At 37.4% G+C, this 18,540-nt stretch overlaps 1 protein-coding gene across 6 annotated transcripts in view; it reads left to right on the top strand.

The window, feature by feature from the left end:
- Positions 1-18,540, top strand: part of LOC126482326 (actin-related protein 6) — a 114,675-nt gene that overhangs the window by 19,247 nt on the left and 76,888 nt on the right. For 3 of the 6 annotated variants that reach the window (XM_050106374.1, XM_050106375.1, XM_050106376.1), the window contains 2 exons: positions 9,980-10,097; positions 10,185-10,377. In XM_050106374.1, coding sequence (XP_049962331.1) covers positions 9,980-10,097; positions 10,185-10,377 — 311 coding nt within the window. The remainder of the gene's footprint in view (positions 1-9,979; positions 10,098-10,184; positions 10,378-18,540) is intronic. The other 3 variants (XM_050106377.1, XM_050106379.1, XM_050106378.1) reach the window with 1 other exon arrangement.

Consider the following 18,540-nt stretch of genomic DNA (forward strand, 5'->3'; position numbering starts at 1 on the left):
AAAAACATTAAAATAATTAAAAGTGAAAATATGGCTTAACTACGCCTTCTCTCCTGTAGTTTCGCATAAATTGGAGTATTGTCAAACTTGGAGTAAAGTACACTAAATTATTATTAATATTTGATAAGGGTAGACACTGAAGTAATTAATTGTTATTGTTATCATCTAAATACGAAGCTGCACATTGTCTTTTAATGTCATCGAATGTGTAACAAATTTTAATCTTGATATCTTGAGATGTTGAGAGTTCTGCTGGACATCAGCATAACTCATTGTAGCTGGCCGGTGGGGCCGAGCGGTTCTAGGCGCTTCAGCCTGGAACCGCGCGACCACTACGGTCGCAGGTTCGAATCCTGCCTCGGGCATGGGTGTGTGTGATGTCCTTAGGTTAGTTAGGTTTAAGTAGTTCTAAGTTCTAGGGAACTGATGACCTCAGATGTTTAGTCCCATAGTGCTTAGAGCCATTTGAACCGTAACTCGTGTTCATCATTTTAATCTTATTAGGTGGGTTAATTGTTAATGCACTGCATACAGTTTATTTTCTGCCATTAAATGTTGCCTGTGAACCCTTAACTAGTCAATAATTTCACAATCTTAAAGGTCCTACATGATGACAACTGTGAATTAATGACTGAATGGATCCTTAATGCTTTTTTTTCAACTTTTGAGTGTTGTGAATACTACATTATATCTTGGTAACCAACATGACACTGCTCCGACATATCAAGGAAGCCCTCAACATGGCCCTGAGTAACAACCTGTGGCTGATAGCTTTGAGAAACATATTTTCAAAACAACCATGAATAAACAAATGAAACATCCATTGTAATAGCGAGTTTTGGGCAGGAATAAACAAAAACTTGCAATTCACCATATTCTGCATACTCAGAAGTCATCAAAATAATGCTTAGGAGGATTGCCACATCCACAGTACAGTCCCCCTGCCCCCTCACCTCTATGGCTTATACACATAACCAGTGCAAGTGATAATTCAAATACGAACCAATCATGTAATCAAAGGACTAGCGCACAAACAAAGGTACTAAATGACATATTGAAAACAAAATGGGCAGATACACTTGCCACTGAAAAACACTAATAGAAATATTGCAGATGCCTTCTACATAACAAATGATGTTATACTTCAAACAATATGCCAATGGATTGCTTGGTGCACAAGATGCTACATTACAGAAAAATCTATCAGAAAATATACTAGTTTTCAGTTAATGTTAAAGGAGGTAACATTACCATTTTTTATGGATTATATAAGGCACATTTTTTCTTCTAAAAAATGCCTCCAAAATTCAGGTGTCTCATACTCGAAATTAATACAAAAATGTACAGTTTCTGATGTAAAATTTCTACCAGTCTTAAAAATGGTCACATATTCAATGCTGCAGAAAAACCCTTCTCCGTCTGGCAACATTGGATTCAACTGGCAGCAGCAGTGCACCGATGCGATGAACATGAATTGCAGGGATCCACAAGCTGCTAACGCTGCCTTCCTACTGTCCTGTCATCACAAACTGAACATTTTCTCACCTATGATGTGTCATTGTAGTCTACAGTGCTAATGAACTTGAATTGAAAGTGATTAATGTTATCGATAACAATACAATACTTTTGTTTGTAGTTAGTTTCGTAATGGAAAAAAAATAACTTATTCATATGATATGGGCTATGCATAATAGCGTATGCAGAACTCTATGGAAGCAGAGCAGCTGAGCAGTATTTCGGCCCTCCGCTAACAGAATAAAAAAGGAAGACTAAATGTGCAAATAGAAGGCCGAATGCAAAATGGCCGAAAGTAGGTAACAACATACTGAAATGGAGTCAAGGACACCATTAAAGTGACACTGGAATTAATACAGAAATGATTCAAATACGCACATTTAAGCTAGCTAGTGGTCAGTGGAACTTAACAGACTTTAAGGGTGGAGTCGGTTGGTGCTACACGTTTATGAAGCATCATGGACTTGGTAGCAAGCGAACCAAAACACCTCACAAAATGCCATAAGAGTATGAAGAGAAGATATCTATCCATCACTTTATCAGTCAACATCGAAAGAAAACCAGTGTGAAACTAAGCCAAATAGCCAATGTGAATGAAACTCCTCTGACATTTGATGTACTGAGTAACAGAAATGTCGCCGTGAACAGTGCTAAAACTGTAACTATAAAAACAAATGGACGTGAAAAAATGCACTATGCTGTTGTTCTTTCATGTTGTACTGATGGTATTAAACTTAATCCAATGATCATTTTCAAATGTAAAACCTTCTGGAATACCATCAGGTGGTGGTGTTCACGTACATGACAAATAGTTGGATGGATGAGGCCGGTATAAAATTGTGGAGTAACAGTGTGTGGGAGGGAAGGAAAAGTGCTCTATTGAAGAAAAGTTCTCTTCTTGTGCCAGATAATTTTAGTAGTCATTTGAAAAATTCTGAGAAAGAGAAACTGAGTCAGGGAAATAGATAGCATGCTGTTATTTTGGGAGGACTTGCTTCACGAGTGCAACCTCGTGATGTGTTGATAAATAAACCATTTAACATGTATATGAGAGAGGAATATGACAAATGGGCAATGGATGAAATCCAACATCAAGCCACACAAAGGGAGCTTTAAAATGACCTGCAATCAAACAAGTGTGTCAGTGGATAAGAGTGTCATGATCTAGAGTGAGAGAAAACTTTATTGTTAAATCTTTCAAGAAGTGCAGCATAAGTAATGTTCTTGACAGCAGTGAAGACCATCTTATATGTGAAGAGGACAGCAATGATGACAATGTGGAAGTAGTAGGAAGTTCAGATGACGATATTCAGGAATTTTAAGGGCAGTCCAGTATTTTAAGCAAAGAATTTCCTTGTAGTCTGGCTTTGAAATCCAATAATAAAAATTCTATTAAAAAATGCTTAAAAATTAATGTGTGTCTTAAATTCCATAGCGTCTTACAGTCCTTAAAACATGGTATGCATGAAATTGTATAATTTTGCATGGCGCACCATAAAATCCAGTAGAATTGAGGACTTTCACAATTTGACGAGTTCAATACAGTAATTTTATTTTGGAGTTTTATGTTAGAACTACAGTAATATTTGCGTGTTTGGTTTATCTGTCTGGATAACATTTATGGCTTTCGTGTGGGTGTAATTACTTGTCCCCACATTTTCAGCTGCATTGAAGAGAAATTATTTTACTTCAGTGGCTACTGCTTTTAGATTATTCAGATCTCTTTCATTGTGTTTTGAATAAATAACACTGCTGATTCAGTTTTTTTTTGTGTTTGCTTCATTTTAGAAATGATCTATGATTCGATGTTAAACTTCTCTTCTTCAGAATCGCTTTTCTTGGCGTTGCTAGTCTACATTTTATATTCTCTCTACTTTGGCCATCATCACTTATTTTACTGCCCAAACAGTAAAATTCATCTAGTATGCTTAGTGTTTCGGTTTCTAATCTGATCCCCTGCATTTCTTTATGTTCATCTTATAAACTCTTTTGAAGACAGTGCCCGTTAAACTCAGCCACTCTTCCAACTTCTTTCCTGTCTCTGGCAGAATTAAAATGTCACTGGCAAACCTCAAAGTTTTTTTTCTTCTCCTTGAACTTTAATTTCTTCTTCATATTTTCCTCTGGTTTCCTTTTGTGTACATTTCCATCTGCATCCATACTCTGCAAACCACCGTGAGGTGCATGGCAGAGGGTTCATCCCATTGTACCAATTAGTATGTTCTTTTCCTGTTTCATTAATGTATGGAGTGCGGGAAAAATGATTGAACGCCTTTGTGTGTGTGCAGTAATCATTCTAATCTTATCTTTACAATCCCTATGTGAGCGATACATAGGGGATTGTAGTATATTCCTAGAGCAATAATTTGAAACTAGTTCTAGAAACTTTGTTAACAGACTTTCTGGAGATAGTTTACGCCTGTCTTTAAGAGTGTTCCAGTTCAGCTACTTCAGCATCTCTTTGCCACTTTCCTACGGATAAAACAAACCTGTGACCATTCATACTGCCCTTCTCTGTATTGATTCAATAACCCCTTTAGTCCTGTCTGGTATGAGTCCCACACACTTGAGCAATATTCTAGAACTGGTCACATGAATGATTTTTAAGCAATCTACCTTGTAGACTGCTTTCACTTCCCCAGTATTCTACTAATAAAGTGAAGTCTACCACTAGCTTTACCCACAACTGAACCTGTGTGATCATTCCATTTCATATCCCAACAAAGTGTTACACTTGGGTATTTGTATGAGTTGGCCGATTCCAACAGTGACTCATTGATAGTATTGTTGTGGGATACAATTTTTTTTTCATTTTGTGAAGTGCAAAATTTTACATTCCTGAACATTTAGAGCAAGTTGCCAATCCCTGCACCACTTTTAAATCATATGAAGATCTGACTGAACATATATGCAGCTTCTTTCAAATAGTGCTTCATTATAGATAACTGCATCATCTGTAAAAAGCCTCATTTTATTGTTAATACTGTCTGCAAGGTCATTAATATAATACATGAACAGCAAGGGTCTCCTCACACTTCCTGGGGCACACCCGAAGTTACTTCTACCTTTGACGATGACTCTCCATTCAAGATAACATGCTGTGTCCTTCCACGCAAAAAGTCCTCAATCGAGCCACAAATTCTGCTTGATACTCCATATGATTGCACCTTTGACGATAAGCGTGGGTTTGGTACAGAGTCAAATGCTTTTCGAAAATCGGGAAATACTGCATCTTCCTAATTGTCTTGATCCAAAGCTTTCATTATGTCATGTGAAAAAAAAAAAAAAAAATACAAGTTGAGTTTCACATGATCAATGTTTTCGGAATCCATGCTGGTTGACATTGAGGAGGTCTCATTATTTTTGAGCTCAGAACATGTGCTAAGATTTCACAAACCGATGTCAAGGATGCTGGACTGTAATTTTGTGGATCATTTCTACTACCCTTCTTGCAGATAGGTTTGAACTGTTCCTTTTTCCAAGAATAGACATGGTTTTTTGTGAGTGATAGATTATAGTTAGAAAAGGGACAAACTCGGTCGCAAATTCCAGTACAGAATCTGACAGGGATTCCATCAGGACTAGGAGCTTTTTTCAGTTTTATAGACTTCAGCTGTTTCTCAACACCATTGACACTAATATATATTTCATTCATCTTTCCAGTGGTGTGAGGATTAAATGGGGTCAATTCTCTTAGTTTTTCCATCGTAAAGGAACATTTGAAAATTGAGATAAGCTTTTGCTTTGCTACCCTCAATTTCAGTTCCTGTCTCTTTCACTAGGGACTGGACACTAATTTTGGTGCCATTAACGGCCTTTACATACAGCCAGAATTTCTTTGGGTTCTGTGATAGATTACTTGACAATATTCTGCTACTTCAGTCATTGAAGGCATAACACATTGCTCTCTTGACAGCCAAATGTGTTTCATTCAGCATCTCTCTTATCTACAGCCCCACTCATTGTTTTTAAATTATTGTGCAGTAATCTGTTTTTTTTTTTTTAGAAGTTTCTTTACAGTGACTGTATACCATGGTGGTTCCCTGCCATTATGAACTGTTCTACTGGGTACATATTTACCCAGTGCGTTGTCAACTAATATTGTAAGTTTTTTGAGCCAGAGTTCCTGTACATGCTTTTGCACTGTGCTGAAAGTTTCAAGTTCCTCATTGACATATGGCACTACTGATTTTTTATATAGTTTATTGCGTGTATATATCTTTCTGCTTGTTTTAGTTGTCTTTTGTACTTTGGTTATCATTATTGCCACAACTGTGTCATGGTCACAGTTTCAATTTGGACATCTTCATAGAGGTCAGGCATATTTGTTGCCATTAGAGCTGATATATTTCCAACATAAGTGGGGTTCCTAACTATCTGTTCTAGATTTTTTTCAGAGAAGGCATTTAATAAAGTTTCACAGAATTTCTTGTGATGCTTACCACTAAAAAAACTAATTTTCCATCTTGATTGTTGGATGATTAAAGTTTTCACTGATGATTACAGTATGATGGGGGAACTTGTGTACAAGTTTTCTCTAAAGTTTTCGGTTACATCAGGAGATGTATCTGGTGACCAATAGAAGGATTCAACTATCGTTTTATATCCACCCTGATACAAAGTCTCGTCCAACAATCTTGCATGCGACTTCAATTTCTGTCTCAGTGTATTTGAGTTTCCTGTCTACTGCAACAAGTACACCACCTCCATTTCCAATTTGCTTGCTCAATCTGCAGGTTGAATAACATCAGGGATAGGCTAAGGTCCTGTCACCCTCCCTCCTCAACCAGGGCTTTCTTCTTGTGCCCTTTGATTCATATAACCACAGTCTGATTTCCATACAAATTGTTTATAACCTTTTGCTCCCTCTAATACTTAGAGAAAGTAAACAAAAATTTACTTTAATTTTCATCTTCTGTTTATGCTTGATAAGCTTCTCCATGCACATTTCAGTTCAGTTTGTATTTACCCCACAGATAAAGACATACAGTTATACATTAAACTGAAACAATAACCATATGAAAAGGATTGATCACTACTCATCACATAGAGTAGGCATTGAGTTGCAGTCAGGCATACCACCTTTGTACATTGAGTAATAATCTGTCCTTTCTGTATAAAGATAGGTTGTTACTCACTGCATAGAGGAGGTTGTTATTCCATCCTAGACTTTTCATTGTTTGATTTAAGCTAAAACAATGTATATTCCTGAACGATGCGCTGCACTGTTGCTTACCAAAACAGCGAGCAAAATATTGTATTGGTGTCCATGACATGTGATTCCATAATCATGTACAGTAATTCTGCATTAATTATTATACATAAGTTATGGAGGAACCGATAAAATATAATCATTTGAAGAGGATGGTTTTACTTCTGCCAGCTTGATGATAATACAGCTCTATTTGTATGCTGCGTTTTATTCTTAAGAAAATTTATAATGCTGGAAGCTAGTTAAAAAAAGTTAAGAACAAAGATTCCAATAGCATTTAGAGGAGGTGCTAAACAACTGATCGGGACATTAGAAATGATATAGATTGCTGCACTTAAAAAATATATTTTCCCGGTAGGAAGATCAAAGGTACTGTAATGCATTGGCCAGTGAAATACAGCACATCAGACTTTGTATGGATTTTTATGCCTGTGCAAAAAGTGGCACCTTTGGGCTCTATCTTATCCTTCATTGCATGTCAGACTTCACTTATTGCGTCGAGGATTATGATCCTTCATCAAGAAGGCAAAAGTGCAGAGACTTTGTCCATGTTTTCTGTATAAAGCACTACTACAGTCCAGGGGTGCAGGTGAATGATAGGAGGTTCAGGAAAACTGAAGACCCACTCATCGATCATGAAGCTTTGACAGGAGGGCCTACCTTTGATGATCATCATAGTGAAGAGGATGTAACAATAGAACAAGAACACAAACCTCTTCCAGGGCTACCATACAAAGGATCACTTACAATATCTAGATCCAGTGTGTTGTAGTCAGTTGCAATGTGGACTTCTGAAACAGTGGGTCATTGCTTGTGCAGGAGAGGGAGCAATGTCATGAGCTCTGGTGAATGCAGTGTGGGGTAATAGATAGTGTTGGTTGCTGGCGCACTGTGGGTTGCTGGTTCAAACCAGACCATCGGCAGTTAGGTATTTCATATTTATTATTTCTGGGAGGTTCTTGAAATATCTTACATTTGTAATGTTCATATATCTGCAACATTCAATGGTTGTATAAATCTCAAATAACTCTGGGCCTAATTCAGTAAGAATGGCAGCAATCTGCTCCACCCATGGGTTAGGATTGATATTGGTCTTACTCCATTACTAGAGTGTGCTGTACACAATTGTCAGCCACCCTCATTGCTTGTGGAGAATGTAGTGAAAATCAATTTCACAGCTGCACAGGCAGTGACTTGATATGGTGGTGGGTCTAGATTAGTCAGAAACATAAACAGATCCACATCTTGAGAATTTGTTGATGAGGACAAGTAGCAGCTCCCCAACCTTAGCGTAGCAGCTCCCCAGCCTTAGCACAGAGGTTTCATATGGAGGTGGCCCTGTCTACAAAGGCTGAGGGAGGTGGTGTTATTTTGCTAGGTACCAGGCTGCATGATCATTTGGGATGTGGTGGCCAAGAAAAAATGTATTTGAAAATCTTGTGACCCAGTTTCCTGTCCTGTATGTGCTATCACCTTGCAGTTGCAGTACAGAATCATATGGCCTTGGGAGGAATAGTGGCTGGTTGGAAGTGGACAGACATTAAGCTGCGGCTGGCTGAACCAAGTTGGCCATGGCATACCTCATCACTGCTCCTCAGACAAGATGGTCGTACTTCCTCAGTTATGAATAGTGCATAAAATTATGATGCATGGCTTCATGCTCCAGTGATAGGACTCACCAGTATCTTCCACTTGTGGTGTACAGATTTAAATATGCCAATTTTAACAGTTGTGTGTCATTTGTTGATACAAGTGCAAAGATGAAAAGAAGTATGTTGTATAACTTAATATTTTGTGAAATGTCCAACCTTACTGCTAAACTACTAGGGTTCATTCTGGATTTTTTTTCATATATAAATGACCAGACTGTCACATTGCCTTCAGTTTGTTGTTCCATGAGGGCAGCCTTTCAATTTTTTTTTACAAGAACGATGGAAGAAAAACATTTCATTGGTATGTATTTTTTCTCCAAATATTCATCTTTGAAATTCACACACTTTTGGTATGTTTCAACACATTCTGAATAGAAGATCAGATAAGTCATTTAGTGGGTACACAAGCAGGGGGAGACTAATTTGATGTCTTTCGCAGTCATATAATCACTTGTTTGATGTGCTATGTGCCAGCTGATATTACTATACTGAAGAACAATTTGATACATGTATTTTTGATGGGTTTTCCTGATTTCAATGTTGTATACTGTTCAGCATTAATTGTTCTTCAATCCTGTAAAGCAACAATGGTGACCTGTTCACTATAACCAAAGAAATAAGTGATCATTTCCTTGGAAGTGCTTGACAAGTAAACCATTATTTTTGTTTTCAGTTCATCTTGGAACATCGAAACATTTGGTTGCTGCGTATTTTCAGGATTGTATAACTATATCCTAATTTTGTCTCCTGGTGTAATATTGTATATGGATTTTGCATTTTTTTCCTTTAATTTTTTTAACTTTTACTTAACTAACATGAGCTTGTTTTGAGCTTAGATCAAATTATGTGGAGTCCTTTGGGAACAGAAATAATCCATAGCTAAATGTTCAGGGAATAAAGAAGGTACTGCAGTCTTCAATGTGCCTGAGGAAGCATTGATTGGGTTTTATTTTTTTTATTTTTCAAGAACAACTGATTTTTGTCGACTTTCATGAAAATTCACCACTCGCAGAACACGGACACAACAATTTTCGAAAACTAATTGTAAATTATCTTTCCCGAAGGTGACTGAGAATCAAAAATGGATCAAAGTTGTTTGAGACATTGATGTTGACCGAGTTCTGTATGAAATTGTAAAAAAATCATCTGATGAAATTCTTCATGTGAAGTTTCCACTTTTCCACAGCCTGTTTCTTTAGATGCTCACTATAAGGAAACTATTTGGCCAATATTTTTAGATACTATTACTTTAATAATACAAATGACAAAAGTTCAAAACAGCAGTAATATCACATCTCAATAGCACCACATAGAGGTTGTATGTAAAAAACTTTAAAAGACGTCCCTTGTATCTGGGTTTCTGGTTTCTTTTAAAAACAATGATTATAGTTGTAGTTTATACATTTTGAATGATATTGTGAATGTATAGAGAAATGTGGATGATAATGAGAGTGAGTAAGTGAGAGTTTTGTTTGAATAAGATATTTTACATGTGTAAGGGTTTTCATGTTTAACCAATTTTTCTCAAAATTAAAACTTTAAATTTTGTGCGCCATTATCACTATTATTTTATGAATTTTTGAAAATTTACTATCTGCAGAATTGTTCCAAACTGTATAATGAAGGCTAAAAGTGAACGAAGGAGGCCTTTTATTGGTGCCCAAGTTGAAGAATGCAGAGATGCTTCTGGACTTTTTTATATTTTGCCTTTCCAAAAGGTATGTGAGTATTTGTGTGTACATGTGATATTCCATAGTCTACATTTAATTTTAGCTTGTAGATTTCATTGGCTATTTATCTTTTAGGGATATTTAATCAACTGGGATGTACAAAAGAATGTGTGGGATTACATTTTCAGTAATGAGTGCTGCCCAGTGAATTTTAGTGAAACACCTTTGGTAGTTACAGAACCATACCTGAACTTTAGCTCCATCCAGGAAGCAATGACTGAAATATTCTTTGAAGAATATGAGTGCCAGGCTCTCTTGAGAATTAATGGTATGTAAAAGTGTAAGAACTGTTTAGTTAGTAGGTTACATGTTGATGGTAACTGTTGGTTTGTAGTAAGATAAGGTGTTTGTGACATTGCTGCTGTTGTTCTGATTTGAAATTTCTTATTATTTTGTGGTTTGCTGCGTGTGATGTAGGAGTGTTGAGAATTTTGTTATTAGTATGTATGCACAAAGTGTGCAACATAAAAATTATTCCATTTGGTTGGTTGGAGTGAGGGAGTGGAGAGGGTTGTGTGCAGAGCGAGGGAACACTGAGGTTGGTTATAGATTTTGAGTATATTTATCAATGGTGATCAGTTATGTGCTAATGTGCTACAGCACATGTCACTAAAATTATGGATAAAACACATTAAAATTATTCCATTTCTCTTCAAGTGTGTGCTTGCATGCAAATAAAACAGAAAACACATATTTTCGCAGCACCCTCTCTCTTCTATTAAGCAACCAGCATCAAAATGGTCAGCTCCACTACAATTAACTTTGAGAAGGTACACAACTGTCTGTTTTCGACTGCGCATGCTCTGAGGTAACAGTAACCCTTCAGGCACTGTGAGTGCTATGTTACTTACAGCACCAGATTACTAATTTTCTTTGAAAGTGTATGTTTCGTATTGTGCAAGTGTATAATATGAGAGATTCTTAATGAGCAATTGACAACTATGCCATCACAGGATCATTGGTGTCGCCACAGGATTTTTTGCACCATCACAGTATCTTTGGGGTCCACTGTGAAACATGGTACAGTGCAGACTATACTGTAGTGGAAAAGTATGGAAACGTGAGATTTGCAACATGCCAGTATAAGAGTGCACAGTGTGCCAGCAACACTGCACATTGACAGTGGTCGTGGGCAAAGTGGTTTTGATATTGCACTGTATGCATTGGACATACAGTATTCAATATGATTTCAGTTTGTATTTGAAGTCTATTTTATTATCCATTAAATTCTTTAGATCACTTGGTAGGTGGACAAAATTTTTATGTCTGAATACCTGACCATTTTTGGCCACACTAAAGCTGATTGATGAATAGTGGAAGTCATTTCTTCTACTAGTATTACCTTAATGAATGTTGTTGTTATTTTCAAACAGTGATTAATTATTGACAACAAACTTTGTAAGATATTAAATTTACTGTTAGGCTGTTGTCAGTATGCCCAACTATTTAAAGAGCTGTCTGCAAGAGGTTCTAGAATGGACACCACGTATCACCCTTATTGCATGATTGTGTGCAATGAACACTTCTTTCCTCAATGTCAATTTACCCCATACATGAAGTTATGAGATGTTAGTGAGCAAAAACAGGAAAAGTGAGTTAACTTTTTGACATTTTCATCTCCAAAATCTTACATTATCTGTAGTGCAGTAATTGTAGAGCTTAGGCATTGAATAAGGTATGTAACATATGACTTCCAGTTTAGGATCTCATCAGTATAAACAACTAAGAATTTAGAAGAATAATGCCCAATTATGCAGGGCTTGTGTTATGTAAGAGTCCAGCTTGAATTTGATACCTTGTAACAGATTTAGTGCAAATCCTTAGCTGGTGCTGTTTCTAAATTCATACTTTTTTTGAAGTTTTGTGTTAATAAAAGGTAGTTGATGAGTTTTAAACTGTTCCAAGAATGAACAGCTGGCCATAAGGGGCTACATTTAAAAAAAAAAATTGTTGTTGAGTCATGTAGAGCCATTCACCAGAGATCATAATTGTGTGTAAGTGCTTTTATCTAGTTCTTCATAGCTGATGTTCACTTTTTATCCTTTTCCTTTCTTAGTCTCTCCCTTTGTCAGTAGCTGACAAAATTCGATACTGCCACTCCTTTTACTTTTGTTTGTTCATAGACTTTGTCTCTTCAGAATTGAATATCCTTCCACTTTACAGTAAAAGCAAGCATTCAGCTACATATAGTTAGTTTTCAACACTACTAGACATGGATCTGTTTGCAGTTTGCTATGCCCTTGGCTTCTCTAGCCTAATAACTGGCCTATCTAGTCAGTTGTGAGGAGATCCTTTGCTTAACATGAAGTGTGAACCAACAATAGTGGAATGTTTTAATTGTGGCTCATTCTACTTGGTCTCCAAATAAATGTGGTTGGAGTGAATGCTTTTTTTTAATATTTTGTTTTATGTTACTGGTCCTATTCTTTACATAAGTAGCTTGTGCATCAAATATTGGACAAATTAATTTATACAAAAGGTAGATGCACAAATAGAGCTAAAGGTGAGTTATTGACACATGCAATGAATTACTCATATAATTATATTTTTATGAATCCATGTTTATGTTACAGTGCCTACTTTGGATTTTGCTTGTAACTTCAAAGACATTTTAATCAAAACATCTGACATATGCGCACATTTTTACTTGTTAGTATTAATACCCATGCCCTGTAATATTATATGTCATGTCATATATAAAAACAAAGATGAGGTGACTTACCGAACGAAAGCGCTGGCAGGTCGATAGACACACAAACAAACACAAACATACACACAAAATTCAAGCTTTCGCAACAATCTGTTGCCTCATCAGGAAAGAGGGAAGGAGAGGGGAAGACGAAAGGAAGTGGGTTTTAAGGGAGAGGATAAGGAGTCATTCCAATCCCGGGAGCGGAAAGACTTACCTTAGGGAGAAAAAAGGACAGGTATACACTCGCACATATCCATCCACACATACAGACACAAGCAGACATATATGTCATGTCAAGTAAACATGGTGTCATATCCTGTAACATGATACACACCATAATGTTAACCAGTGTATCATTTGTCTTATGGTGCAATATAACAAAATGTGTCATTAAAGTTTAGGATGCATACATCCCCTTTCTGAGGTACACTTCCTATTACAGATGCACCCCCACATTTGGATACTTCCTATCGTAGGTGCCTCCCACTCTTTAGAAGCACATTTGTTCTTACATCCCTACCATACCATGTAATGGGGTGGGTTTGGGAAAGAAATGGTCATATAGGGGGAAAATCAACCCTCCCCACTCAGGAATAAAAAAAAAAGTTTCAGCATTCTCCCCCCCCCCCCCCCCTGAACAATTTCACCTCCATAAAAACTTTTAGCTACTATGTGTATGCTCTTCAGCCATATGGCATTATATTTTGTCTACTATAGCTTGTGAAGCTTCTGGAATTTGGGTACAGTTCAGGGACTTTAGTCTGTCAGGGCGTATATGACCCGGGACAACCAGGAGATCCAGGAAAAACCCGGGAATTTTTTCATCCGGGAGAAAACCGGGAATTTTTTAGAATTCCGGGAATTTTTCGTTGTAATTTTGACTGGTAAGAATCGATACTCTGACAAAGGTTATTACTGTAACGCGCTATTGCAGAATAATACTGCAACAATAAAACGTGAACGAGAAAAAAAACGAAAATAAAACATTAATTGCAAAGGAAATGTGCCATGTACAACAAAACACAGTGCTCATACAAGAGTTTGCCAACAGCAAATTGTGTGCTTTAGGAAGACTATGCAATGTTTCATAACAACAAATTGCCTCCGATGAGCGTGACGTCACAACTGTGTACATTAGATTCGTTTCAGCAGTTACGAGCGGGCTCATGCGCATTCGCAGTTAAGTGGCGTATGGGTAGTACCTTCTCCCGCTTCTGGCTACAGAAATGTGGCTGTTGGCTGTGTAAACAGTCGCAGCAAGCTGCTAGATGCAACAGGGAAAAATTTTACTGCCGCGCCCAAGCTGCCAGATTCACGCATGCACAGCAGGCCCGAATCTATGAGGAAGGGGGAGGGGTCCCAAATTCATATTCTTGAGGAGGAAAAACCTTGTTCACAAAGCGCTTAGCATCCAGCGCACGTTGGTCTATCGATTACTCATATGATTTTGAAACGCATCCCTGTTAGTTTTCGGACACACTCTGTAAGTTGATTTCTGAGTGAGTCATAAGTTGATTTTTGAATGCGTGCATAGTGTACGTGATGTCTCTGTCAGGGGAATCCTCGTTGCATCTAGAAATAAACTTTCCTGCAGGCAAAAGGAGACCGGGCTATACGAGCTGTGCGGAGTAAAGCCGAACGAGTGAACGCAATCGCTGTCTGTTATGTTCTTGATTGGGTTTGCGAATGATCAGCGTTGTTGTACGTACTAGGGAATTCCATAGATTCAGACTTCCAGAGTGGAAATAAACGACTAACAGGAATAACAGGTAAGAAAGATTACGTGTTATCTTCTCGGTGTATTCGGGAAAATGAAACTGTCAGGAAATTTTTGCCCAGATCGCTACACTAGCACTTGTACAGTCCCCGTCTAGCAACCACTGAAGTTCTGTTTTGGAAGTAGCGCGGAAAATGGTTTGTACGAACATAACACTTATTCGGAGAATAATCAGAGATAACTAAACCGGTGATTCTGGCAGGGTTAGTGAAGTTAACCGGTGAATAAGTTTTGACAAAGGCTGACATAGTTCCAGAATTATGTCATGACAAGATTGATTGTTAGAACGAGGAAGGAAAAGAAACGGGGACATCAAACAAATTAGGGAAGAATATGACGATTCCAGATTTATATAAAAATCTCGTGCTACTGCTTTTCGATCTCATGCTCGAGAAACAGGAGCGTATGAATGAAATGTGGAACTATTTTCTAACAAAGCTTTTTGATTGATGTAGGCCTAATAGGCATTTTATGTTGGTCTTCGTGAATTATATTCTGTCGTGTTATAAAATTACAAGCGTTAGAAAGGCCTATTTTATTTTATCTAGCAGACAGTGACAAAATAGCCGTAATCAGATCGAGAAACCACACCAGTCTTGGGTACTATTTGTATTAATAGCTTACGCAGTATTAGACAACAATACTTCGATTTTTCATGCAGCAAAACGTTTCACGAACTTTGAGGTAATGAATTCTTTCGCAGAAAGGAAAGCGCGCCATGTAAAGCTGTAGCAGATTAGAGAAAAAATAATGCTAGGAACTAAGGATTGAAGAACTGTTTACTGTCTTGTTTGTCTCTTGTCTTTACTGGTTTTATGTATCCCGTATTTAACTGTATGTCACCCAAAACAAAGTTATTAGCTAACAGGCAATACAGAGTGCAAATTTTCTAAAGAGTTCTCGTTCTCACGATTACAAATACTCCCATCCAGTATTAATTGAGAGATATTTTTTAAGAGGGTTAGGCTGTCAAACCGTCTGAATGGGAGCAGGAGAGGCACCACAGGGCATTTCATCTTCCACTGTCCTGAATATAGTTTGATCGCATCCAGTACAAAATATACACTTTACAATTCCACGGAGCGAAATACAGTGACGTGCGATAGAAGAATGCTGTGTGGAGAGGGGTGGCACTGCACTCTGGCACACTTAATACCAAATAACATTTCTTACATTTCCTCGAACATCTATGTTTTATGTATCAGACTCTTCAAATAGATGTGTGTACAAAATGAACATTTTTGAAAATTCAATTTTTTTTAAATTTTTGACTTCGTATCTCAAACGCTCGAGGGAAGGGGCTGGGAGGAGCGGCGCCATTATCGTAGTATTGCCCCGGTTCGGAATTATCGTAGATCCGGGGCTGATGCGCAGAGCAGTCTTGATTTGTAGTGGGGAAGTGTGTAGTCTCCACGTGACCCGTGTTTACACTCTAGTAAGTTTGCTGTTTCCTCTTAGTTTACTGCTCACATCAAATGAAAACAAAACGGACTTCTGTGGCTGGGAGCTATCAAGTGAATTAAGACATCCACATAATCACGGAAGGCTAATATACGTTATTAGTTTCAGATTTTATTTTATTTCCACGTTTCTGACAGTCATGCATAAATCGCCTTGTACAACAATGAAGTTATTTTTGTCGGTTTGCTAAAGAAATTTGGTTTTTATTAATCTTTTACGCTGAGGCAGTCAATGTGTTTGAAACAAAGTGTTTAGTTCCACACTCTTGGCTGATTTAAACAGCTGGCTGCATTTCAAGTGCACGTTTTCATCTTCTAGCACGTATGGCATTATGCCATAATATAGAATCAAAAATGAGTTAGTACAGTACTGGTACTCTAAGAAAATTAAGATCCCGGAACCCACACCGAAAACTATCAGGTCGAGGCCTACTTCATTGGAAATCTGGACCTACGAATGTGCTCTTTAAGTATGCACTTTAAATGTGCCATTTTAGTACTATTCACTAAATTCCGATGATCTTTGAGTATACTCTTACGTCTTTTCTTTTATGACATAATGTAAGATCTTTTAATGTTTTACACGTACGAATATACGGGCTTCCTGCGTCACAGTAGCTGCCAAAGCGCGGCGGCGCCTGTCATCTGGCGGTCTCTGACGACTACTGAAACCTATTTCAACGGGTCACGGGAAAATTTTGCGAATAGTGGTTTGAAAAAAAGTTATTTTCAAAGTAAATTTCCTTATACGCAAGTTGAACCATGTGCGACAATGTACGATGAACTTCTTAAATCACAGAGCATTTGATGACGAGCCATTTAGAAATATTTTTTGCCCAGACATTCATGTCGTTATCATGAGCAAATTGATGTAGTGCTACGGGAAGCTCTCTCTTCTGCGGTAGCTAATTTGTGGAAAACTTTCAGGGCAAGTCACTGGGCTCGGCTAAAAATTTTAGTGGCACATTTGTGTGATATATCTTAAAGAGCAACACGCGCAAAAAGATCAACATTACATGTGAAAGCTTAGCTTCTTATGCAGCTTATTAACCTTAGAGACCAATATTGTGTGTGAAAGCTTTGCAACACAACTTATATTAATTAAAAACATTACCTTTCCAGTTTGTGTATCCGCGCTACTTAACAGTGATGTTACTATTAACTGACACCACTTGTCCTGTGGTCTGAATATCCGCTGTCATCGGGTGGCGGGATCACGTGACGTGAGCTATGACAGGCTTACAAAAACGCGTCGCAATCTCGATTACAGTGGTTCGGAAAGTAACATGCGGTGTTTGGTGGAATTCGAATTTATACTTTCGTAATACAAAAATATGCAGCGTACATGTTGCTGCACATCAAAAATCTTTCCAAAAGGGGTTTTCCTCCCAGAGTTTCGTTTTATAAAGTGCCGGGAAATTCTACGCCCGTGTATAAAAACATAACCATTCAAAGGATTGATAAATTTTACGGTTCCTAGGGAAAATATACTGTTACTTAATAACACGGAAAAACTGTGTTTTCAATCCGGGAGAAAGTGTATTTTTTTCCTTGTCCTCGTATACACCCTGTCTGTACATTGCAAGATGCAGGTGTGCCAACACTTGGCAGCTAATAGGACGCACTGTACTAGGGAAGTAGTGTTGACTCATGAAAAGGTGTGAATATGTTTAGATGTTTTTATTGTAAGATATAGATAAGTCGAAAAGCTAGTTCTCATCTTTCACATCCCTAACTCCGTCCAGGACATATTCACCTTTTCTTGCACTGTGATAGGAGCTTTCATTGTAGTTCCCAGTTTTTACTCTGCCATAATTTTGACATTAGACTGCCATAGCTTGGTAACAGATGTAGATTTTTGGTGGCCCGGGTGATGGCTGATCTGATATAGGTCTTTTTACTGTTTTTTGAACTGTGTTGCTTGGGTTGGGCATTGTTAGTCTGGCTCCTGTACAGTTACCCGACTGGTATGATTGAACCTGTCCAGTATAGCCTATTGAGTACTCGGAGCACATAAGCAAGCCTCACCATCACGTCCAGATCGCATAACTGCAGGAGACCTTTTTTACAATTTTTAGTTTGTTTTTCATAATTTTTATTTTTATTATTTTGCTCTTTTATTTCATATTTTTTAATTTTTTTATTGTTTTTTAATTTTTTGTTTTAATTTAATTTGTTTTATAGTTACACACATTTTTATTCATATATGCATATGAAAAATAACCATAAATCCTTAATGCCGTGTGCAAAATAACAGTAAACATGAATATGGTATTTGATCAAATATTAAATATAATGTGAAGATTATGGTAAAAATGTGTCAACTGTTTCTCTATCACCTGGATAAACTTATGGTACGAGCGTATTACTTAGAGAACTTCCTTAAAAACTTGCTATACTGCAAGCTGAATGATTCCCACAACAAGTAATAAACTACTGAAAAGCATACATTTAATTATTATCTCTTGTCTTAAAAGTCTTGCCATTGATTATTTAAATTAT

The sequence above is a fragment of the Schistocerca serialis genome, chromosome 5 (assembly GCF_023864345.2).
Source record: "Schistocerca serialis cubense isolate TAMUIC-IGC-003099 chromosome 5, iqSchSeri2.2, whole genome shotgun sequence".
Classification (NCBI taxonomy): Eukaryota; Metazoa; Arthropoda; class Insecta; order Orthoptera; family Acrididae; genus Schistocerca; species Schistocerca serialis.